The following is a 21,474-nucleotide window of genomic DNA, read 5'->3' on the forward strand; positions in this document are numbered from 1 at the left end:
GTTTGACCTCCAACGGTCACAATGTTGTCCCTCGCCCTGACTGTGACTGCTCTAGCAGCGTTTATCTCCGCATCTCCAGCAGACTTGTACCCCAATCCATTCATTAACAAGGCCCAATTTGTGAACCCGGCCTACGCTGCCAAGCTGAACACCACAATCGCCTCCTTCGAAGCCAAGCACGATACGCTCAACGCGGATCGGACACGCACGGCGCAAAACATCAGCACCTTCGTCTGGGTCACAAGGGCAGTAGACATTGCCGCCATTCCTGTTGCTGTCACCGCGGCTCGCACCGCGCGATGGAAGACTGGTAAAGACCAGATCATCGGGCTTGTCCACTACAATTTACCAGACCGTGACTGTAGCGCCGGCGAGAGCGCGGGTGAGTTCAGCTCGGCTAAGAATGGACTTGAGCTATACAAGAGGACCTTTGTCGACAAATTCGCCATGGAACTAGAGAAGGCGCGTGATTTGACGTTCGCGGTCGTTCTGGAGCCGGATAGTCTGGGGAATGTGGTTACGAACCAGGGGATTGAGTTCTGCAAAAATGCAACGAAGGTGTATGAGGATGGCCTCGCGTATGCGATTCAGAAGTTGCAGTATTCGCATGTTCATCTGTACGTTGATGCTGCGCATGGGGGATGGCTTGGGTGGGATGATAACCTTCCTCTTGGTGAGTACATCTTCGGCCATGATGCTCTTCCGTCCCGCTGATGGACATCTTTTTTCTATGAACCTGAATTCATGACTAACTTGGTTTGTAGCCGCTGCCGAATTCTCCAAAGTCATCAAAATGGCCGGTCCACACTCCCGCATTCGCGGCTTCTCCACCAACGTCTCGAACTTCAACCCCTATATCGCCAACCCCCGTGCCAACTACACACAGTACTCAAACTCATACGACGAGCTCCACTACGCACAATCCCTAACGCCCCATCTACTCAACAACTCGCTCCCTGCACACTTCATCATCGACCAGGGCCGTGCCGGGCTGCAGAATCAACGGGCGGAGTGGGGCGAGTGGTGTAATGTCAAGGCTGGGTACGGGCTAAGGCCGAGCGCGAAGACTGGGAGCGAACTTGTGGATGCTATTGTGTGGGTTAAGCCTGGGGGCGAGAGTGATGGTAAGTGTGGGCTCGAAGGAGCGCCGGGATCTGGGCAGTGGTTTAATGCGTATGTGGAGGGACTGGTGAAAGATGCGAATCCAGTGTTGGATCCTTTGAAGTAGCGTTGGCGATCAGTTTCCTAGCTCATATACAGGAAATTTCGTACGGGTTGGATGACGGCGCACATAATTGTCACCACACATAGAACTCTATTATATATAGATCGTCGCTCCGTGTAGCCCATTTAGACTGTTGCCATGAATAGACTGTTGCTAGGTTGGAGATCCCCTAACGGAAGACATAACGCGGCGTGAATCGCTGTAACTTTCTTCGTGTATGTTCCTGTCAGAAAGTTCTACCTACTTACTCAAACCATGAAGGCTCATGTACAAGTGAACAGTTATAACAACAACTCACTGTGTCGCCCTCGCTAGCAATCGGACCCCCCCCCATTTCACTTGATCTACAGCAATAGCTTCATTATGGATCAGTTGACCACTCATGTTATGCACTGCCTTTCGCTCACGCTCAAGTGAACAGTTGACTGTCTCGTACTTCTACGTCAGCCTTTCGCTCTTCTCTCGTTCTTGCACCATCGTCACTTCCTCATTGACCTGATCTGTATCTCTACAGACCCAATGAAGAATCCTTTGAAAGACTATAAAATTGCCGTTACTGGCGTCCTTCGAGGTAATAAGCCCGAGGACATGAAGAAATGGATTGAAGCAAATGGCGGCAAATGGCACCCAAATGTCACAAGCGAGACCACTCATCTCCTCTGTTCGGATAAAGCATTCGAAACGCGAGCCACCTCAGGTAGAGTGCCTTCTCTCTCCTCTCTCGTGTCCGCAATGTCTAACAGAGCCTGCCAGTTCTCACGGCAGTGAAGTTCAACAAAGCCAAGATCGTAACATACGACTGGCTCGAAGATTGCCTCATCAACAACGCTCGTAAACGGGAAGGCCCATACTTGCTGCAGAAGCAAAAACAGGTCACCGAGAAGCTCAAGCATGAATCCAAAGCCGCTGCGAGAGCAAAAGAGAAGCGTGCAGTACAGGAAGATGGTTCGCGCTTCCCTTCCTTCACTCGGCCCCCTTTCCCGTCTTCTTTCCGTGTAGATTTCGCTGACATTGCAACAGCAGCTGTATTCGAAGCAGGCTGCGTATCGGCAAAAAACGAATTGATGTCCGGTACGTTGTCCCACCTCGAGGAGATCAAGGCCACAAAGGCAGCAAATGCCGCCATCGTCAAAGCCGCACGAAAGGCGTTTCTGAAGAGCAAGAAAGACGCCGTCCAGCGCAAGGCCAAGGACTCGCTGTCCGCATCCTCTATATCTGTAGAGCCTGCAAGCGCGCTTCAGCTCAGTGCGTCTGCCGGTCCCGGTGCGTCTTAAATTCTTGTTCATACTCTGTGTCCTCCCCCGAACTTGGAGATCTATTACATGCTAGCATCTAAGCTGTGTAGCGAACATGCCGCTAATGTCTCGCTTTGCCTAGATAATCACCACGTTTACCGCGATGCCACAGGCTTCGACCTCGACATCATGCTCACGCGCATCTCATTCGCCTCAAACACAAACGAGCGCTACGCCCTGCGTGTCTACGAGTCGCATACCCACCCACACACCTACGCGCTGACCGTGCGCTACACCCGCTCGCACACCCTGCCTGTCACTCGCACTCTCGTGCCTATAAGTTCGTCCTTCGCTGACGTCTTCGGCACATTCTGTGCGTTCTTCAGGGCGAAGACGAGGCTGCATTGGGAGAATAGGTTCGAGAAGAATTTGAGGGACACAGTGACTAAGGAATATGTGGACGGGTATGGCGGCGAGGAACAGGCCGTGAGGATGGGGATCTTGAGTGTTGCGAAGGGCGATACGAGGTTGTGGCCATTCGAATATTATCCGCCTATGGAGGGGCCACAAGGAGTGCTCGTGGAGGGACTGTCCGTGGACATGAAGGAGAAGTATATGAAATTCGACATTTGAGCCGTAGACATGGACTATGCGCGTTTCACGGTTGTGGTTGAGTCAGAGTTGAGTGATTTGGGGGGCTAGGATAGACTATATGCGGACGATATTTGGGGAGAAGGAATGTTTTTTTTCGCAGGTTGCGCTTGGGTGTCACATCATTTATCAATAAAGAACCCGATCTCGACGGGTGTCATGCAAAATTTGGATCTGAAATGGGTCATGAGCGTTCATCTAAATTGGAAAGAATTAGCACAGCTCAGAAAGCACGCACAAAGAAACGCTTAAGATATAGTTTGCATTTCGTGTCATTAATGTTCAACTTGTTTATCCGTCTATGCTGCATGCACAGCAGATATGAAAGCCTGGATCTTGGTCAGGTCTTGCTTGCCGTCGGTCTCCACCCCACTGCTCACATCAACGCACAAAACTCTGTTGCTTAGTTTACCAAGACTCTTAAGTACAGTCTGGATGTTGTTCGGATGTAGTCCACCTGCCAGGCTGATCTTTATATCTGGATCCGCCTCCAGCACCTCGGTGACTTTTGTTGTGTCTAGTAGCTCACCCGTCCCGCCAATACCAGAGTCCAGTAGCGCAAGTGCGTGGTAGCCCCTGAGCCCCAAACCTACATCCTCAGGTCGAAAGCTTTTAATGACAGGTACGGGAATCAACCGTGCCCATTCCAGCGGCTCTGAACCATGAAGTTGGACGACATCTAAATTCAGTGCTTTCGTTTGCTCGATAACGTGCTCCAGAGGTTGATTTCGGAAGACACCGACAAGCAGTGCGCGATTTGGGTGCAAGAGGTGCTCGGCGGCAGTAAAGTCGAACCATTCGCGCGCACCCGAAGCGTCAGTCTGGGTTGGCGGTAGACGGACGTTTGGACGGGGTGTGGCATGCACAGCCGCCGAGATCGCGATTGCGTCTTTTGTGCTGACAGTGCGTGTGCGGTTCTCGGCGAGGATCATACCGATAAAATCTGCACCGGCCCGAATGGCCGTTTTGGCGGCGTCGACAGTCCTAGTGCCGCATATTTTGACCATAGGAACTCCGGAGCCTTGTATTGAGGGTGCAGCAGCTGCGGGGGAGGCCTCGAGGAGCTCACGGATGAAGACGGAAGTGTCGGCAGCGCGCATAAGGGCCTCACCTATGAGAACGGCGCCGACACCAGATTCAGCATAAGACTGTACGTCTCTTGGACCATTGATACCGCTGAGAGCGCAGAGCGTGGTGTCCGAAGGCACGAATGAGAGAAGGCGGTTCGTGGTTTCCATATCAACTTCGAAGTTGACAAGGTTGCGATTGTTGACACCAATGACCTTAGAACCAAGCGTGACCGCGACTTTCATTTCGGCTTCATTCTGTACCTCCACGAGGGGCTCCATGCCGAGAGACTGAGAGTAAAGATAGAGACGCTTGAGGACAGGCTCATCAAGCATCTTAACAATAAGTAGGACCGTGTCAGCACCAGCGAGACGGGCCTCTAGGATTTGATATTCGTCAAATATGAACTCCTTACGAAGAACTGCAGGGCGATTGGGCATGCCTTCGAGACTTTGTCGTACAGCGCGAAGGTCTTCGATACTGCCCTTAAACCAATGTGGTTCAGTGAGGACTGATATCACACTGGCCCCTGCTAAAGCATATTTGCGGGCTTGCTCAGGGGCACAAGCTGAAAGAGAGATTATACCTTTAGATGGTGACGCTCTTTTGATTTCCGCCATTAGTGAACAGCGGTATGCAGATTGCTTCAGCCGCTTTGGAAATGAGATCTGAGGTGGTGCGAGATTGAGTCGGTATGATGCTTCAAGGTCAGCAGACCGTTGAGATGGTATTTCTTTTTGCGTAGCCACATCTTGCCTTCGTTGATCATAGATTCTTTCTAGTATAGAAACTTTCTTTGTGCCATTGGTTTCTTGACTTTCTGTAGCTGCTGTTGCACACTTCGTGGCAGCCAAGCTTGTCATGTGTGCGTTCTCTGCCCAAGTTCCACCTTGCATTTTTAGAAAATTCCTCAACATGACCCGGCCTTCTGCGGTCAGGATACTCTCCGGATGAAACTGAACACCTTCGACCACGAATTCTTTATGGCGAACACCCATGATTACGCCTTTGCCACCGTCCGGGCCAGCGGCAATCCACGAAGTAACTTCCAAACATTCTGGTAGTGTTGGGTGTGTTCCAGCAAGAGAGTGATACCGAGTCACTGGTATATCTTGTGGTATGTCTACGTAGAGGCCCTTAGTATCATGGCGCAAGGGTGAAGTCTTGCCGTGCAAGATCTCGCCAGTGACATCGACGCGGCCGCCGAAGGCAGAGTAGATGCACTGTCTATAGCACTCTTAGCAGATACAGAGAGTATAGAGATCATCCTGTGCTCACTCTCCCATGCATACTCCCAGGATCGGTATTTTGCCGCTGAAATGGCTTATAGCAGCTTTGCTGATGCCAGAATCTGTCTCTGGGTGACCAGGACCAGGGCTGACCACCAGTTGGGTTGGTTTCTTCTCAATAAGCTCTTGAAGACTGATTTCATCATTACGATACACTGTCACGGCGGCGCCTTCAAGGACAAGATACTGGTACACATTCCAAGTGAATGAGTCGTAGTTGTCGATCAAGACCAAGTTGGAGGCAGTCGCAATTCGCGGCGCTGGTTCTGGATGACTAGGCGAATGATCAATCAAGTCCTGTCCAGTCATTTTGGAAATATTTTGGCAGTCTACAGTGTTGCAGCGTAGCAGCGTTGCAGTGCTCTAATAAAGATCAGTCGACCCGCAGACACCGACCTCACAGTCATAACTCGCAATAATAATTCAGGGCACGGGCCCACTAGGTGGAATATGACCAGCCCTGCCAAGACATCGAAGCTACCTAAGCGCTATCAGAGCTCTTGGGATGTTTTGGTTTGCGCGCTCTACAACTTTTGCGACGCGACATCTCTAGATCCAAGAACCCAAACCGCGACTTCGATATAATGCTTCCACAGTGGAGAAGCTCCTGATTCCATGGCAGCTGCTCTGCGATTTGATCTGGAATCTCTGCTCGCCGCAACATGGCGTCACAGAATCGAGCTCCGGATTATCTGCCGCCGCTGAACGACTGCTTCAGCGGCGAAGCAATCATCCTGTGTGTACTGCTCGACCCCATTCGATTTGGAAGCTAACGTAGCTTAGCTCCTGGGTGGAGGCCTTTCTGGCTTTGTGCGATCTCGATATTCTGAGTCGAAAGTATCGGAGGAGTGCCGACAAGGCGGCCGCGCAAGTCAAGTACCCAAGTGGCATAGAACATTTCCTCACCCAGGGGCCTAGCAGAGAGATCCTGCGCCGAAATCTATATCCTTTTCAAAAATGCAGTCCGGACACGAAGAAGGCGTTTGATGCGACGACTGCGCCGATCAATGTAACGCCTTCAGACACATCTAAAACGCTCATCGAGGACAGCTTATGGCTTTCCAAACAGACTGGGATCGACGAATCTGCAAGCTTGAGAGTTGCCCTAATAGAGTACCAGGATAGATCACGGATCCAATTGGCATCTGGGTTGACCGAAGAAGAAGCTGTGGGCATACAAGAAGCATGGAAGAACTCTAGTCTGAGAGGGCCTAGTTTCAGCATGAGCACTTCTGTATTAGGAATACCTACGAAGACTGAAAGGCAAACATTCTTATCTACAGAAAGGAGAAAAAGAAGGCTATTAGAAATTTACATGGCCGAAAAGAATGCAATACTTGCTGTTGGTAAGCTTCTCCTTCAGCATGCCTTGTCAGATGGGCTAGACTGCCTTCCCTGGGTCAGTTCACTGTCAAAAGATATTGCCGATAGCCAAGGATTGGAGATACCGCCCACGCAAGATGGCCCTGTAAGGATAAATGGCACAGTCACGAAATTCATACCTACCGGCATAGCAGCCTTGCGCGCAGCAGTCTCCAATGCCGCCATCTGTCCGTGGGAAATGGTATCTGACGAAGGAGATTTCATTGTTCTGTGGGGTTCACAGCAAATGACAGAAATGATACAAATTTTGCAGTATCTCTTCATTCATGTGTCGGCGTCCACAGTCCCTCAAGAGGCACAAGATGTCGCTTCCTGGTATTCCTACATGGCGGAGTCCGAGTTTTTCGCACGATACGAACCTGTAAGTCAATCGCGTTGTGCCCAATCACACCGGTGCTCTAACGCATATACAGCCCGCGAGTCAGCAGAGCATTTCGCATTTTCAACTGCTCATTTCTAGTATCTCTTTGTCTATTCTGAGCACGCAAGCTACTATCGTTAATGCCGAAGACTATGCGGCAGCATTGGTCGAGTCCGCCGACAATAGGAACATCGCGAAACACCTATATTTTTCGGATATTGAGTGTCTCCACATCATACACGAGGCTTTATCAAAGGCTTCAGGGTCTGGTCCTAGCCCAGCGACACCGGCTATCTTGGCTTGGAGTCTTATATCACGAGCTTTACTGTTTCAAAAGGAGAATATCGAATCTACCACGTCACTTGGTATCGATGATAGCCCTGAAGAACGACGTCAATCTACCTCTATTCCCACGGTCTTCGATGAATTCTCAAATTTTATGAATCAGCACCGTAGCGACGACGACCCACACCCAACGATGCTCATTGCGATGTCAAGTATTCAGGACGGCAGGGTTTTTCAGCTCATCGTGGGTTTCATGTCTTTGCTCGCATCTGCTTGCGGATCTCATAATGAGCTCGTTATTGAATCTCATATACGAAAAGTTTTCCTGGAACTTATCGGCGAAGCCGTTGGCATCGTTCAATATTCTCAAGAGATCGTTCTTGCCACTCTAGCTATCCTGAATGCGGCTTTTACTCATGATTCCGACAGCGTAGCCTTAGCCACAATTAACGCAGTGCAGTACCTCCAGAAGAACGACCTCCTGCGCGAGGAGATTCTTGGCAAAGCATTACTGCGCTTCCCTTTCGAGATCATACCAGCACTCAAACTTGGTCGGGCAGCAATGCTAGTGCGGAAAGACGACGAATCACCTGAGTCTTTCACAGAGCTACGCAACATGAAAGCGTTCACTTTATCTGTTCCAACACGTCAATATCAAGTCCTTTTCCAGACAAGAGAGGACGAGCACGGAAATCCACGGGCTCGTCTGGACGATGAATTACGACTCTTCGCTCCATTGACCAGCTCCAAGACCAGCTGGCGCAGTCGACGTGAGGGTTCGCCCGCTGACACACTCTTGATAGTTCCTGCTGGCTCCGAAGGCTACTTGAGTCAAGGTGAAGGGGCCCATGTCGTCTCACTGGAATACGAATACAGTGCGATCGACTATTTAGCCAAGCTGCTCTCTACAGCTACTGCGAACGCCGATTCCGTGGCGACCATGTCAGAAAGTGCACCAGACCTCGAAGTTATATGTGAATCGGTCGCTTTCTTCACATCTATACTCAGTACTCAAGCAAAGACAGAAAGTGCAGAAGGTAGCGCACTAAAGATACTCGAGCAAGCCCAAGTGACTATCGACTCTGATGGTGATCTGATATCAGTAGTACTCGACATTTTCGAAAAGAATCTGAGGAGCGACAAACTGCGCACTGATAGCGATCTGACAGTTGAGCTTTATAGCAACTGCGTTGCGTTTCTGGACGTCTTGCTGCTCATCCAACCAAGCAGAGTGTGGTCTTTCCTAGCCCGCACGCAGTTCCTCGAGCTGCATCGCAGTAACGTCAATCTAGCATCTATCATTCTGGCTGTTGAGACTGTGCTCGGGCAGTATGATTTGCTGTTGAGCTGTATTCGACTGACGAGCTCTTTGGTCGAGAATGCAATTTCTACCACGATAAAGCCTGCCGTATCCACCAAAGCATTGTCACGATTTGGCTCTGTGCGGTCACGAGCCGCCCCCAGCCCGGCCAAGTCGCAATCGTCAGTGATAGCTACCTTCCTGAAGGTCTTCACAGGCGCGTTAGAGTCACTTCCTAACTGGCGATTCAACGACCCGACGGATCAGCTTAAAATCAACACGTCTCTTATGCTTCTCTTCGACAAAATACTCACTTATACTTACGGCTTCGATGATCCGACCAAGGAAAAAGGACATGTTGGTGAAGTCATGTTTCCTTCCGCAAAATACCTTTTGGATATATATCTATCGGTTTCGTCGAATGAGATGGCTGTATTACCAACATTGAATCTGCTGGCTACGGGGTTGAAAATGAGTCCTTCGCCTGTTCACATGCAAACCTACGAGCTTGTCGTCACTCAAACGAAGGCTACGCTATCGTTCAGCACAACACTGCTTCGTGTTGGTACTTTGATGAATCACCCTACGTCAAGATTTGAACAGCTACTGTTCAGATCAGCGCCTATAATCATCCGACTGTTTGCACGTCTGGGCTCGTGTCAATCCAATGTCCTCAAGCTTCTCACGGCCATGATCGAAAGCGGAGGTAGGATGTCGGACGACCCGCCCTCGTTACTTGGTCACCTTGGAACAGATACCGCGAAATGTTTCTTGCAACTCATCTCATCGTATCCTCGGCGACTTCACCAAGATAACACGGGCGTCAGCCTTTGGACTTTCCTGACCACCATTATCACTGCCCGGCAACAGTGGCTTACCGTCTATTTACTGACCGGTAAATCTCCTCGAGAATCTTTCAAATCTACCACTACGGCGTCGTCCGCCGAACAAACTAAACCTGTCTTGCAGGTAGCGTTAGAGAAGGTGAAAAACCTGAGCAATATACCTGAGCAGGAGGCTCTCGCAGTTTTGAGGTTCTTGTCCGCCGTGCAGAGCTACGTGCCATGGGCGCTTGTCAAGCACGAAACAGAATATAGGACATCGAAAGATAGCATGGTCAGCACTCTCAGCAACATGCAATGGGATAGCAAGAGCAGTAAACAAGAAGAGAAAGCGTATCAGCTCTCTATAGCGGCCATCATCACTGAAATTCTAGCCATGGAGATTCACGATGCCAGGAACCGAGGAGCAAAGGTAGATACACGATCTTTGTACCCACACTTACATCTTCTCCGTAATAATGGTGTGGAACCCCCGGCATTCAACAACTCCCTTCACGCAAGTCTACAGAAGAATCTGGAAACCAAATTCCCGGGCAGTAAATTGGAGCGCTTCAAACATACGTCAGTTACTGCAACATATCTTGGGACCAATTATTGCTACGATCTCGATCTAGCAACAAAATTACTTGGTGGCGACCAAGCGTGGAAGCAGAATAGTGAAGACGGATATTGGCACGAGTTCTGTCGGGCCAATATCAACCTATCATTCGTTGAGTCCCAGATCATGCTTCTCAACAGCTGGAAGCTACTGACTATCGAACTAAGTCACGCCATCTCAGATGATGATCAATGGACACAAGCATTGGTACAAACAGCTAGGGACTGTCTGAAAGCTAATGCCGAATCACAGCTTCCAGAGGCACTCTTCGAAAGACTGTCATCCGTTCGCGTTGACTTTGCTTTCGCGTTGATTCAGAAATTGGTCAACATGAAATGCGGGGATCCGAGTGCTCTCGAGTTGGTCAAAACGGTATGGGACACCATGACTGCGAGCGTGCCAGACTTCAACAATGTGTTTGCCAGTCCCACCGCGGAGTACTATCGCTCACTCCTAAGAGTCCTATTCCTGACATTGCAATTTCACGTCTGGAGCCCAGGGGATAGGGGCAATACGAAAGGCCCCAAACAAAAAGCCTCGGAGCTGCGAATGACTATCGATGTAACACCGATTCTGCTCGAGATTCTCAATACAGTCATTGCGACTGGTTTCCGTTGTCTTGCGAATATGTTACATGAAGACTCATCACTCTGCTCACCGACTGATTTTGTGCTCCTGACGGCAATACTTCAAAAGCTTCTGCTGGTCCCAAGCATAAGAACGATCCAGCACGATATTGCGTCTGACATTGCAAAGAGTGAGACTTCACGATATGCCACTACGTTATTCTCATGGTCAGATCGTCTTTCTGCGAATGATGGGGACCCTCTGTACGGAGAGCTGAGTATACTATTCCTTCTCGAGCTCTCGATCATCACGCCTGTAGCAGAACATCTTGCTATAGAAGGAGTCTTGTCTCAGTTGAATGATGCAGCTATCATGGAATACTTGCGCCGTCCCAACGGAACTGGTCCTTTCGATCATCCGCCACGCATGTTTTCCATCTGGACTCGAGGAATCCTTCCGCTTTGTCTGAATCTCCTCCATGCTGTAGGACCGCCTATCGCTGCTGAGGTCGCCACTTTCCTTAACCAGTTTCCTGGACAACTCGAACGTGCTGGTACGTCGCTCAGCGGCCGGATCGCACCGTCAGTCTCCAATCCCAATGTTGGCAGGATCACGTTAGGCATGGCATCCGAGGCACATTCGCTTTCCCTGATCTCGTTGCTGCTCGATCAATACCGCCTGAGAGGTACATCGGAAGGAATTGTGGCGGGCGAGGTGCCATCCTTAGACTGGGACAGGATGGGGGTGAAGGAGGATATTGACGGTTGGCTACAAGGCAAACGGGGCTTGCGCGACAGGATAGTGCCTGCCAATGAGAAAGAGCTCGAGTTTCTTGGGGTGAGAGCATCAGATGCAGCATCCGAGAGTAAGCTTGAAGAACGTATCATTGCCGAATTTGCCGGAGCATTGGAATGTTTGAATATGAACATACAGAATTGAGCGAAAAGTTAATAATGTTGTAAGTTGAATGCATTTGCGCGGCGCTGGACGAATTGAAATAGAGGCTCGCTCATGGAGTTCGAATCAGACCTGTACCATGCCTATCCTTAAGCTACATACGTGCTGAACATTACAATGTGTACTGTGCACTGGTTATAGTTGTTTACTCCATGTCGAATAATGCGTCCGTGGTATATGCCCACGAATCACCGGCAGATGCTGATGCAAAGAAGACTATAAATTGCTTTGATGGGCTATTGTACTTCCGAATCAGGCCTAGATCCCGCAGTTCTGCTGAGCCCAGCTCAGGTCTGCAGCGACCTGCGCCTCCGCTTCCACGCACTCTTTGCCCGCTTCCGGGTTATGTCCGTCCCGTTCTTTTCACGACGTTAGTATCATTGCACATCTACAAATATCTGCTCCAGTCCGCAGTTTTGACACTGGGGAATACACTCCGTCGACAGCCCGCTACCGTAGCGTTGATTGAACTGGTTCAGGCATCCAATTTCCAGAAGTTCTTGGCGGCGCGCTTAGAATCTCCTTGGATCTTCGTTTGCTACCAAGCTTACCCTTGCCTTCTTTCACCTTGCAGCATTTCGCGCGAGCGCTTCTCCATCATCATCAATTGCGCAACTTCTGCCGCGACCCGCATCTCATCCCTTCTACTTCCAGGCGATCATCTATTCATAGTCTCGTCGCCATGTCATATAATCAATACAGCGGCAATCCTTATGGCCAGACGGGCGAGAGTGGTTACGATGCAGGCAATCGCATGGAAGGTGGCTACGGATCTTCCAACCCATACGGTGGCCAGGGTGGATATGGATCATCAAACCCATATGGTGGTCAAGTACGTGCACCGTATACCAGGACTTGCAATTGTATCACTGACAACTACGTAGCAGCAACAAGGGCGCGTAAACCAACCACCGCTTCAGCACGAAACTTCAAACTATTCGCAACAAGACCACTACGTGGCAGCAGGCACGCAGCCAGGACTGAACTCGGTGCCTGAACAAATGGGACCGCAGCCATTGTCCCGCGAGGAATACTTGGAGAGGATCGACATGGTCAAACAGCAGATTAACGAGCTCACACACAACATCTCTGAAATCGGCAACCTTCACCAGCGCATGATTGCCAGCCCTGACAATTCGTCTAGTGCGAGACTCGAAAACCTGGTGTCTCAAACACAAATTCTAAATACGAATATCAAGGACCAGATTAAATATCTCGAAAAAGATGCTTTGCGGAGTGAAGGCAACAAAGTCAAGGATAGCCAGATCAGGAACCTGAAAAAAACATTCCATGCGCAACTATTGGACTACCAGAAACAAGAAAACTCATACGAGCAAAGATACAGAGAAACAATCGCGCGACAATACCGCATAGTGAATCCTGACGCGACTGATGCTGAAGTCGAGGAGGCTACAAATGCGAATTGGGGTGACGAGGGTATCTTCCAGACCGCCGTAAGTTTCCAGACCACCAGGTTGTGCGCACTGATCATGAATCTACGACACAGCTCAAAACCAATCGCGTCGGCCAGGCCAACTCGGTCCTTGGCGCCGTTCGCGCCCGCCACAACGACATAGTTAATATTGAGAAGGCCATGACCGAGCTTGCGACTCTCTTCATGCAGCTAGATGAACAGGTCACCTATCAAGAGCCGCTCATTCAGAATATCGAGCAACAAGCAGATGCCGTTCACGAAGACACTAAGAAGACCAACGTGGAGCTCAAGAAGGCGACCGAACACGCGCTTCGCACCCGTAGGATGAAGTGGTGGTGTGTCGGTATTGTTCTAGTCATCCTTGCTATCATTGGTATTGTGCTCGGTGTGTATTTTGGCGCCGTCAATCCTCCAGGCAACAACAACAACAACAACAACAACAACAACAATGGCAATTAGCGGCCATCGAAGACGGTAAATACATGTCACTCAAGATCAAAAGCGCCAATAGTATATTTGCGTCAGCAGTATGACCACACAGTGAGGGCCAATGCGTGGGCAGTAAGAAAAGGCATGTCATGGCAGATTGGGCAAATGACTTTTCATAGTTGGGCGTTTTGTGTCTTCAGTGTACACCAGAGGTCTGTACTGGTTTCTGGCTACGTACTGGTTAATAATTAATACCCCTATCTCTTCGCATCGCTTTTCCCAATGCAGTTCTGTATTGATGAAGCATGTCAGACGTCTAATTCGTAACACCCACGTTCAATGTGTTGATAGGTCTCTTGAACAATTTGATGTGACTGCTGTCTTTTCACAAGCTGTCAGGCCTGTCATAAGAGTCCTGTTGAGCCGCTTCACATGTCTGCCACATGCGGAGCTGATATGTCCAAATGTAGTTTCGTACGCTCTGTGTATCATACTCCGTTCGTTGTTCTCTATTTACACTGCCATGCTGCAGTTAGTTTTCCACCAAAAATGGCCATTTCAGACGTCGTATGATCATCTGTAACAGCACCAACAGCACCTCTCAGTCCACAGACAGCTCTGAGAATAGGGCAGGGGAGACGTTGCAGTGTATGCTCTGAGCCGCTAGGTAGGCCCTAAGAACATACCTCTAGTAGTATATATATATACCACCCTCACTAGTACCAAAGCCTTTCGTGCTCGACATAAAGGATATCATATTCATCTATATAGATGCAGCTCACATGCTCACTTCGTACCTCTGTCGTGGAAGCATCTATATCAGATACCGGTCTCGAAGTATCCTTGTTCTATTGAATCAAGAGCTTCTCGCAGACCCTCAAAGAGACTGTTCATGTCCTGTGCGTTGGACTGGAGTCATGTTAGGGATGGTGTTGATCGTTATCATATATGTGTGATGGGGATCGTGGGCGGCAAGTGTTGTCGGGGCATAAGGATGTGATGCCCATGTGAGTCCACTGGCTTTGTGAATGGCTTTGGTCCCTGGCTTGGCAGCTACTTCACTATCTATATCTAAACGTAGGTTTCGTGGCCTCTGCAACACTCATACCTGCTGCGTCCTTGTGGGACATGTGGGCAGGGGATAGATGTGTGGTGTGTCGAGGACATGATGGTCCGACCACCTATTCCATGACTTTACTCGCGTCGGCAAGGCCGAAGTTTGACGCGAAGCGCAGGTAGCGTTGGTGATGATTTGCAGCATATGAATACGATACCGCTCAGCACCAGCCGAGTTTAGTGCTCGTATCACACGTCATCTCCAAGGAGATGCAGGCGTGGACGGCATCACTATCGAACGGAGATAGGTCCGAGTCATTTCACAGCGAGGACGGAAGCCCATCAACCTATCTCAGCAGGGTAAGCGTCGATATCACAGTCATTGCCAGACGACGGAGGATAGCGACATTCAAATTGTGCTTTCTCAAGGAGTGAATACTACTTATGAATTGGAAGGGGTAGTACTCGAAATACCAAACCTCAAATAGAAAGTGAAATTCTAGGCTACAATTACAAGCTCTGTTACGCGATCAAGCACTGTCCTATTTACACAATTACCACTTGCATTAACTAACCACTGCTGGGTAAGACGTGTCTTATCCACCCTCTAGGTATGTGTACGTATCCTATAAAAATCCTATATAACCCATCAACAACACCCTGTTCCACACCATCCCAGAACCACTACCCAAGCGCCCCTTTACTATCATGGCGTCCTATGATCTCCACCATCCAAAGCCTGAATTCTCGGATTCATGCTCCCCTGTTCCTCTTTCGCATCAAGGCAAACAGATCTTGTATCTGTTCCCCACGGACGCAGTCCTGTTCATGGGGTTGTCATACTTGTATCCGTGGACATCGCCTGCCATGCTCTTCTTCGGTGCTTTATCGTTGTGTTGATGATCGTCATAGACGTGTGGTGGTGGTGGTGGTGGTGGTAGTGGTGATGATGATCATGATCTGATAACGACGCTCGCCGGCACGCTTTCCGTGACAATGAGAATAGTGTATATATGATGCATGAACCCGGGCCCGCACACACTCGTCGCTGTATCTTGCATGAAGGCATGTGCATAGTGTTTCAGGATGGTTCAGAATGCAGGCAGCGACCGACGAGGAAGCGTGTCTTCCTCTGCTAGTAGGATGAACTATCAACATCAATATGATATATCATCACACGAAAATACACCACGGAAACTTCAAGGAGGATATTATATATTGTGAGAATGATTGAGAGGAATGTGACGTAACCATGTTATATGCCGGGTAGATGCAGAGCGGGGGGTTTATGATGGTTGGTCTATCTTATGACATATATATATATTATGCGGATATCTGCACCACAGGTTCTTCGTAACGACGTTCAGGGGCGACTGATACATATCCTGCCTGGGCTTTTTGCCAACCGATGTTCCATGCTTCTAACGATGTTGTTGTGGTATGTGACTTTATTAGTCTCTGTCACGTTTACGATTCCGTTAGAGACGGTAGAATAGCTCTGCGCGTGCGTGCGATTGTGCGATTATTAGGGTTTTAGCGTATGTCTCATTTACGGAACCCATTGTTACGTGATGATGAACGGGATGGGATGGTCATGGTGTTATGGTGGTGAACACTATCGTTCAGATGCCCTTCATCTAAAATGCTTGTTCTGTGGTGTATGAGATTCTGTTTGGCTAGTTACTGAGCAAGATTAATCGAATAGTGTACACTCGCGACCCAATGTCCGTATTCTGTCTCCAGCGCCATTCGTTGATCACCATCATATACATATAACTACGATAAGCAAGCATCTACAGTCTAGATCTTGAAAACTTCCGGTAAGTATTAGCGTCGACCTGACTGGAGCGTCAACACTAGATCACCTGTCGAGAGATGAATAGTCATATGCTCCGGTAAGGAGAGGAATCTTGTGGTGATGCTGTGGTGATGCTGATTTATGTGCCAGGCTGCAGTGCGGTGATGATGTTGTTCATCATCTCATGGTGGCAATGATGACAGATGTCGTTGGACGCGATATGATCAGTGAGCATCATCTGTCGTCAGTCGACATTGCGTATCGACACTGTGTACGCCTTAACGCTGGTCGCTGACCACCGGAATCACATGTCGGCTATATCTTCGATATTAGCCTGCCTGTTGGCAAGCGGCGAGTATATTCGATGATAGCATTCATCATTCGCCAGGATCGAGGAACGCGTCGTCGAATGCAGTTCCGTCACCACCGGTCGGACCATTCATCCAGTCTTCACTGTCGTCTTGGTCAAAGCTGAACAGATCATTGAAGTCATTCTGGTCGTTCGTGTTTATAGCATCTGTCGTCGTTGTAGCAGCTTGCTGTGCGGCGGCTGAGGTTGTTTGCAATGTCGTAGTGGCAGGAGCCGACGTAGTTGGGTTGGGATTGGAGACCTCTACTTGCAAGTCTGTTATGGTGAAATCGTCTATACCGTTACTGGAGTCTAGGTTCATGTCTCCTCCGCTGTTTGCATAGTCCTCAAGGCCCGCGAGAAGAGAATTGGACGCGTTATCGCCTATGGCAAAGCCAAGGTCGTTGTCATTATCGTTGGTATCCATGTCTTGATCGTTGCTCAGATCCTCGAACATCTTGTCGATGTCGACGTTGCCGATCCCAGCAGTCGTAGGGGTCTTACCAAAGAGATCATCAGTAGCTGTGAGAGGGTTGTTAGTAGCCTCATGCTCAATCTCAGGGTCAGATTTCTTGCTCTGCTCGTTCGTTTGTGTCTGAATTGGTGGCGGCTTTACAGGCTGTGGGACCCTTGTGTCAGAAATGGATGTTGCATTCTTCTCCTCCTCGGGCATAATTGAAGGCTTCGCGTCGTCATTGGGTGCATCTCCCACATCTTCCATGTCCACGTCCTGCGTAGCTGTCGACTTCTTCTCTTCGTCAAGAGTTTCGGTCAGATCAGGCTTCTGCGGAGATGCAACGGCAGGGGCTGGCGCAGTCTTTTGCTTCTCTGCAGCCTCTGCCTCTCTCTTCTCTCGTTCCTTTTGCTTGACAGCTAGGTCTCTACGTATCACCCGTTGCGCAAACTTCTGTCTGGGTGATCAGCAGGTAGTAACAAAGCAACCAACTAGACTGCTTACAATTTTAGTTGAAAGCTCATCCAGATGATTATGGTAGCTAGACAATGCAGCTGGAATGACTTTCTTCAAGCCACTCTGTGCACGTTTTGAATCACGCAACGCAGGATCAGCAAAGAATCGACCGGTTTGCAACAACTACGTGCGTCAGCAAGGATCATGGCTCTATCAGTGCGAACGCCCTCACCACTAGGTTCAACATGGCTTGAGCAGCATCAATCGGATGGTGTGGAGGCGGAGTCGCTACCTGCTGCTTCTGGGCATCCATGATGGTGAAGAAGAGGCAGGAGCGAAGCTTGAAAGCCAAAGAAAAATCTAAGCTTAGTGGATTCGCGCCGATCGGCAGTAATGGAGCATGCGAAGCAATTAGGATCGCTGTGGGCGAACGGTCACGTTAATGAGCTACTACTCCGCAGCTGCAGATGCAAGATGCAAGATGCAAGATGCAAAGGCAGCGCAAGCCAGAGCAGGGTACAAGCGCGGTCGATAGATTGATAGGCAGGGGAGAGTGGAGACAATGGGTGTGTGTCTCGTTCGATTAAAGAACCACCATGGGCAGGCCAGCAAGGCGGCCTGGTCTTCGTGGCGGTTGGAACACGGATACGCTCGCTAGCCAAAACTATCGGGGGGGGGGCTAGGCTAAGTGACGGCCCGTCTCGATGGTGTGAGAGAGTATGTGTGGACGAGGCTTAAGATATTATATCATCATATAGAAATAATTGCATGTAGAGAGAGATGGTGATTACAGTGAATACAATCCATGGTGTAGCAGTTCCTCTAGTCGATACTAGCGCTAAGCCTGGAGCAGGCTGGCGAGTAATGTATTATAATTAATGACATGTATTTAACGTTATCTGATATCAGTCAAGAATGATGCCTGACAGCAGCGACTCGGGAGCGACACAACCCCGTTGCAGCCTTAGAACGGGGGCCTCAATCTCCTACTGGCGAGCGAGTCACCTCCACCCCACAAATCGATTCTTGTTCAGTGAAAGGTGTTTGGTGTGGCCGCTAAGTAATGTTGAGCTAGCGGGAGAGTGGAGGGAAGCTCAGGCACAGCACACCCTCACTACCTTACCTTACCTACTAATTACTGCACTGATTCTGCTTTCCTCTCCTACTCTTCACACCTCATCTTCCCCTCTCAAGCATCGTCTTCCTGCACTCTCAGAAACGGCGTAACGAGTCTCATACTCTGTCGTCTCCTTTCTCTCCTCTTTCCTTCGTCCTTGTTTCCTTGTCGGCATTTTCCTCCAGCAGCTCATTAAGCGCCTTTCGTCAGCTTTCCACAAAAATCTCGCCAATCATCTGGACCGAAGCTTGAGCGCGCGTTATATTCACGACTCGACGTGTCTACAGCTCCGCCATCATTTCCCCTCGGTATACGTACGGATATCATCTGCTTTTCGTCGCGGCACATTGGCGCACGGCTCGCTGTATAGCACATCAGTTCTGGAAAGGATCTCAAAGCTCTTCTGCTGCCTTCCACCCTTAACCCCTACCCTGCACATCACCTGTGCCAGACTGTTTGAGTAACACACGAAGCAAAATCCTCCTCTCGCTAAGCGAAGCATCAATCTAGACATACTGAATCAACATGTCTGACTCTACCCACTCCGGAGCATCTCTTCCTCCGAATCCAGCTTCTGCTGGAGCCCCAGGCTTCGATGGCCAGGGAAATCCCCAAGGCAACACCTCCCACATGCCGCCTCCAGCACTCGCCCCTGTCATTATCCCTCAAAACAACAACCCTATTCCAACTGCCATCGGCTCGCCCATGTCCGGCGGACTTACATCGCCTACCAGCGCTGGTGGCTTTGTTCGTCGCGCCGCTCCTGAGCCAAACAAGAGGGCTTTGTATATTGGTGGATTGGACTTACGTGTAACGGAAGATGTCTTGCGTCAGATTTTCGAGACCACTGGACATGTCCAAAGTGTTAAGATCATTCCCGACAAGAACGTAAGTGAGACTGTAATCACGCCTCTATCTTCCATCATTTAGCCACAGCTGACACAGCCTGCTTCGTATCAGGCCAAAGGTTTCAATTACGGTTTTGTCGAGTATGACGACCCCGGTGCCGCCGACCGCGCTATGAACACGCTCAATGGACGACGGGTTCTCAATAACGTAAGGGTCTACACTGTGCATAGTTCGAGGCAAGAAGGCTGAACGTAACAGGAAATTCGTGTGAACTGGGCATACCAGACCAACAATGCACCCAAGGAGGATACATCGAACCACTTCCATATCTTTGTTGGAGACCTCTCTAACGAGGTCAATGATGAAGTTCTCCAGCAAGCATTCGGAAATTTTGGGAACGTCTCAGAGGCGCGTGTCATGTGGGACATGAAGACCGGACGCTCCCGTGGATATGGTTTCGTTGCATTCCGTGATCGCTCCGATGCTGAGCGTGCACTCTCGTCTATGGACGGAGAATGGCTTGGGTCTCGTGCTATTCGATGCAACTGGGCGAATCAGAAGGGCCAGCCTTCTATTTCTCAGCAGCAGGCTATGGCGCAGATGGGCATGACACCCACGACCCCGTATGGCCACCACCAGTACCCCACCCATGGCATCCAAAGCTACGACATGATTGTCGCCCAGACTCCCGGATGGCAGACTACGTGCTACGTCGGTAATCTGACACCCTACACCTCGCAGTCTGATTTGGTGCCTTTGTTCCAAAACTTTGGCTATGTCGTCGAGACCCGCTTTCAGTCCGACCGCGGCTTCGCATTCATCAAGATGGACAACCACGAGAATGCCGCCATGGCAATCTGCAACTTGAGTGGCTACAATGTCAACGGCCGTCCTCTTAAGTGCAGCGTATGTTGCTCAGCTCATTTACAATAATCAGTGCTAATTTGGTTCAATTTAGTGGGGAAAAGATCGTCCACCGACAGGGCAATTCGATGGGGGTGCCTATTCTCCGGCGCAGGGTCCCAGCTCCGCATATCCTCCTACCCCTAATGCATATTTTCCTCAATACGGTGGTCCAGGTGGCCCAATGTCTCCTCAATGTATGTACTATGCGTCAACTTCCACTGTACAGAAGCTAATCTATATTCCCTTTTAGCTGGACCTAGTCCAGGTGGACAACCAAACTATCAGGCCCAACAAGGCTTCGGAGGCCCAGGTATGGCCCAACCCTATCAGCAAATGCCACAGAATCAACCTGGATACGGGCGCGGAGGTGGTGGCCAACCCCAGGGTCAATGGCCTCAACAAAGCCCCGGAGGTTACGGCCAGGTGAACAATGGCTTTGGTGGCTACCAAGGCTAAATCCATCCTACATGCATCGCTTGTCTGGGATTTTTGACTCTTCATAGACTCGGTCTGGCGCACTTCGTCTCCTATGTTTGGATATACCCGCCCGGCCCTGCTCCGTATTGAACGTTTCATGTGATCTCAGGATCAAGAATCTTAGCGCGTAATGTACGAGGCAAGCTAAAAGTATGTGGCTTGACCCATCATTGTTTTGGAACCTATCGGACGAGACATATCTACTTTTCCTTACTTCCTCACTACATTACTGCAATATTCAGTCGACCTATCCTTGTCAGTTACCATTTTCTCCTTCATCTTCATGACTTTTTGGCTTCATGTCTTGGCCAAGCCTCCTCTCAAAAATGTGTGTATGTGTTGTTTCTGACTTCATATATTTGGGTTGGATTAATGAATTTCCTTGAT

General features: G+C 49.7%; 8 protein-coding genes across 8 annotated transcripts; 6 read left to right on the forward strand and 2 right to left on the reverse strand.

Moving 5' to 3' along the window:
- Positions 1 to 21: 21 nt before the first annotated feature.
- On the forward strand, positions 22 to 1,228 carry EJ05DRAFT_463769 (glycoside hydrolase family 6 protein; the record flags this gene model as incomplete). Its single annotated transcript, XM_033742726.1, has 2 exons — positions 22 to 673; positions 765 to 1,228. 2 exons carry the CDS (start codon positions 22 to 24, stop codon positions 1,226 to 1,228), a joined length of 1,116 nt encoding a protein of 371 aa, XP_033601599.1.
- A 1,282-nt stretch (positions 1,229 to 2,510) lies between these two features.
- EJ05DRAFT_334649 (uncharacterized protein) lies at positions 2,511 to 3,293 on the forward strand. Its single transcript, XM_033740873.1, has one exon. It carries the CDS (start codon positions 2,548 to 2,550, stop codon positions 3,091 to 3,093), a length of 546 nt encoding a protein of 181 aa, XP_033601600.1. The 5' UTR covers positions 2,511 to 2,547; the 3' UTR covers positions 3,094 to 3,293.
- Positions 3,294 to 3,356: 63 nt separating this feature from the next.
- EJ05DRAFT_451428 (anthranilate synthase-like protein component 2) lies at positions 3,357 to 5,871 on the reverse strand. Its single transcript, XM_033742390.1, has 2 exons — positions 5,458 to 5,871; positions 3,357 to 5,406 (listed from the first exon to the last, which is right to left on the reverse strand). Exons 1-2 carry the CDS (start codon positions 5,775 to 5,777, stop codon positions 3,411 to 3,413), a joined length of 2,316 nt encoding a protein of 771 aa, XP_033601601.1. The 5' UTR covers positions 5,778 to 5,871; the 3' UTR covers positions 3,357 to 3,410.
- A 123-nt stretch (positions 5,872 to 5,994) lies between these two features.
- EJ05DRAFT_463776 (uncharacterized protein) lies at positions 5,995 to 11,867 on the forward strand. Its single transcript, XM_033742727.1, has 3 exons — positions 5,995 to 6,204; positions 6,252 to 7,212; positions 7,265 to 11,867. Exons 1-3 carry the CDS (start codon positions 6,131 to 6,133, stop codon positions 11,741 to 11,743), a joined length of 5,514 nt encoding a protein of 1,837 aa, XP_033601602.1. The 5' UTR covers positions 5,995 to 6,130; the 3' UTR covers positions 11,744 to 11,867.
- A 224-nt stretch (positions 11,868 to 12,091) lies between these two features.
- EJ05DRAFT_463779 (t-SNARE) lies at positions 12,092 to 13,977 on the forward strand. Its single transcript, XM_033742728.1, has 3 exons — positions 12,092 to 12,593; positions 12,646 to 13,215; positions 13,269 to 13,977. Exons 1-3 carry the CDS (start codon positions 12,444 to 12,446, stop codon positions 13,653 to 13,655), a joined length of 1,107 nt encoding a protein of 368 aa, XP_033601603.1. The 5' UTR covers positions 12,092 to 12,443; the 3' UTR covers positions 13,656 to 13,977.
- A 1,378-nt stretch (positions 13,978 to 15,355) lies between these two features.
- Positions 15,356 to 15,682, forward strand: EJ05DRAFT_475377 (uncharacterized protein). The gene has a single exon (XM_033743785.1). It carries the CDS (start codon positions 15,390 to 15,392, stop codon positions 15,579 to 15,581), a length of 192 nt encoding a protein of 63 aa, XP_033601604.1. The 5' UTR covers positions 15,356 to 15,389; the 3' UTR covers positions 15,582 to 15,682.
- Positions 15,683 to 16,856: 1,174 nt separating this feature from the next.
- Positions 16,857 to 18,051, reverse strand: EJ05DRAFT_485216 (uncharacterized protein; the record flags this gene model as incomplete). Its single annotated transcript, XM_033745424.1, has 3 exons — positions 16,857 to 17,735; positions 17,787 to 17,921; positions 17,971 to 18,051. The coding sequence occupies 3 exons, from the start codon at positions 18,049 to 18,051 to the stop codon at positions 16,857 to 16,859; spliced, it is 1,095 nt and encodes a 364-aa protein (XP_033601605.1).
- Positions 18,052 to 19,380: 1,329 nt separating this feature from the next.
- EJ05DRAFT_437644 (uncharacterized protein) lies at positions 19,381 to 21,066 on the forward strand (the record flags this gene model as incomplete). Its single annotated transcript, XM_033741797.1, has 5 exons — positions 19,381 to 19,755; positions 19,801 to 19,911; positions 19,963 to 20,610; positions 20,663 to 20,804; positions 20,861 to 21,066. The coding sequence occupies 5 exons, from the start codon at positions 19,381 to 19,383 to the stop codon at positions 21,064 to 21,066; spliced, it is 1,482 nt and encodes a 493-aa protein (XP_033601606.1).
- Between the last annotated feature and the right edge of the window lie 408 nt (positions 21,067 to 21,474).

Source organism: Pseudovirgaria hyperparasitica (assembly GCF_010093815.1).
Source record: "Pseudovirgaria hyperparasitica strain CBS 121739 unplaced genomic scaffold EJ05scaffold_6, whole genome shotgun sequence".
In the NCBI taxonomy this organism is placed as follows: Eukaryota; Fungi; Ascomycota; class Dothideomycetes; order Acrospermales; family Acrospermaceae; genus Pseudovirgaria; species Pseudovirgaria hyperparasitica.

Coding starts and splice junctions, on each gene's coding strand:
- EJ05DRAFT_334649 (XM_033740873.1), top strand. CDS start 2,548: ATGCTAGCATCTAAGCTGTGTAGCGAACATGCCGCTAATGTCTCGCTT.
- EJ05DRAFT_463776 (XM_033742727.1), top strand. CDS start 6,131: ATGGCGTCACAGAATCGAGCTCCGGATTATCTGCCGCCGCTGAACGAC. Junction 6,205..6,251: donor AGCGGCGAAGCAATCATCCT/GTGTGTACTGCT, acceptor AACGTAGCTTAG/CTCCTGGGTGGAGGCCTTTC. Junction 7,213..7,264: donor TTTTCGCACGATACGAACCT/GTAAGTCAATCG, acceptor ACGCATATACAG/CCCGCGAGTCAGCAGAGCAT.
- EJ05DRAFT_451428 (XM_033742390.1), bottom strand. CDS start 5,777: ATGACTGGACAGGACTTGATTGATCATTCGCCTAGTCATCCAGAACCA. Junction 5,407..5,457: donor CTGGGAGTATGCATGGGAGA/GTGAGCACAGGA, acceptor AGAGTGCTATAG/ACAGTGCATCTACTCTGCCT.
- EJ05DRAFT_463779 (XM_033742728.1), top strand. CDS start 12,444: ATGTCATATAATCAATACAGCGGCAATCCTTATGGCCAGACGGGCGAG. Junction 12,594..12,645: donor CAAACCCATATGGTGGTCAA/GTACGTGCACCG, acceptor ACAACTACGTAG/CAGCAACAAGGGCGCGTAAA. Junction 13,216..13,268: donor AGGGTATCTTCCAGACCGCC/GTAAGTTTCCAG, acceptor TCTACGACACAG/CTCAAAACCAATCGCGTCGG.
- EJ05DRAFT_475377 (XM_033743785.1), top strand. CDS start 15,390: ATGGCGTCCTATGATCTCCACCATCCAAAGCCTGAATTCTCGGATTCA.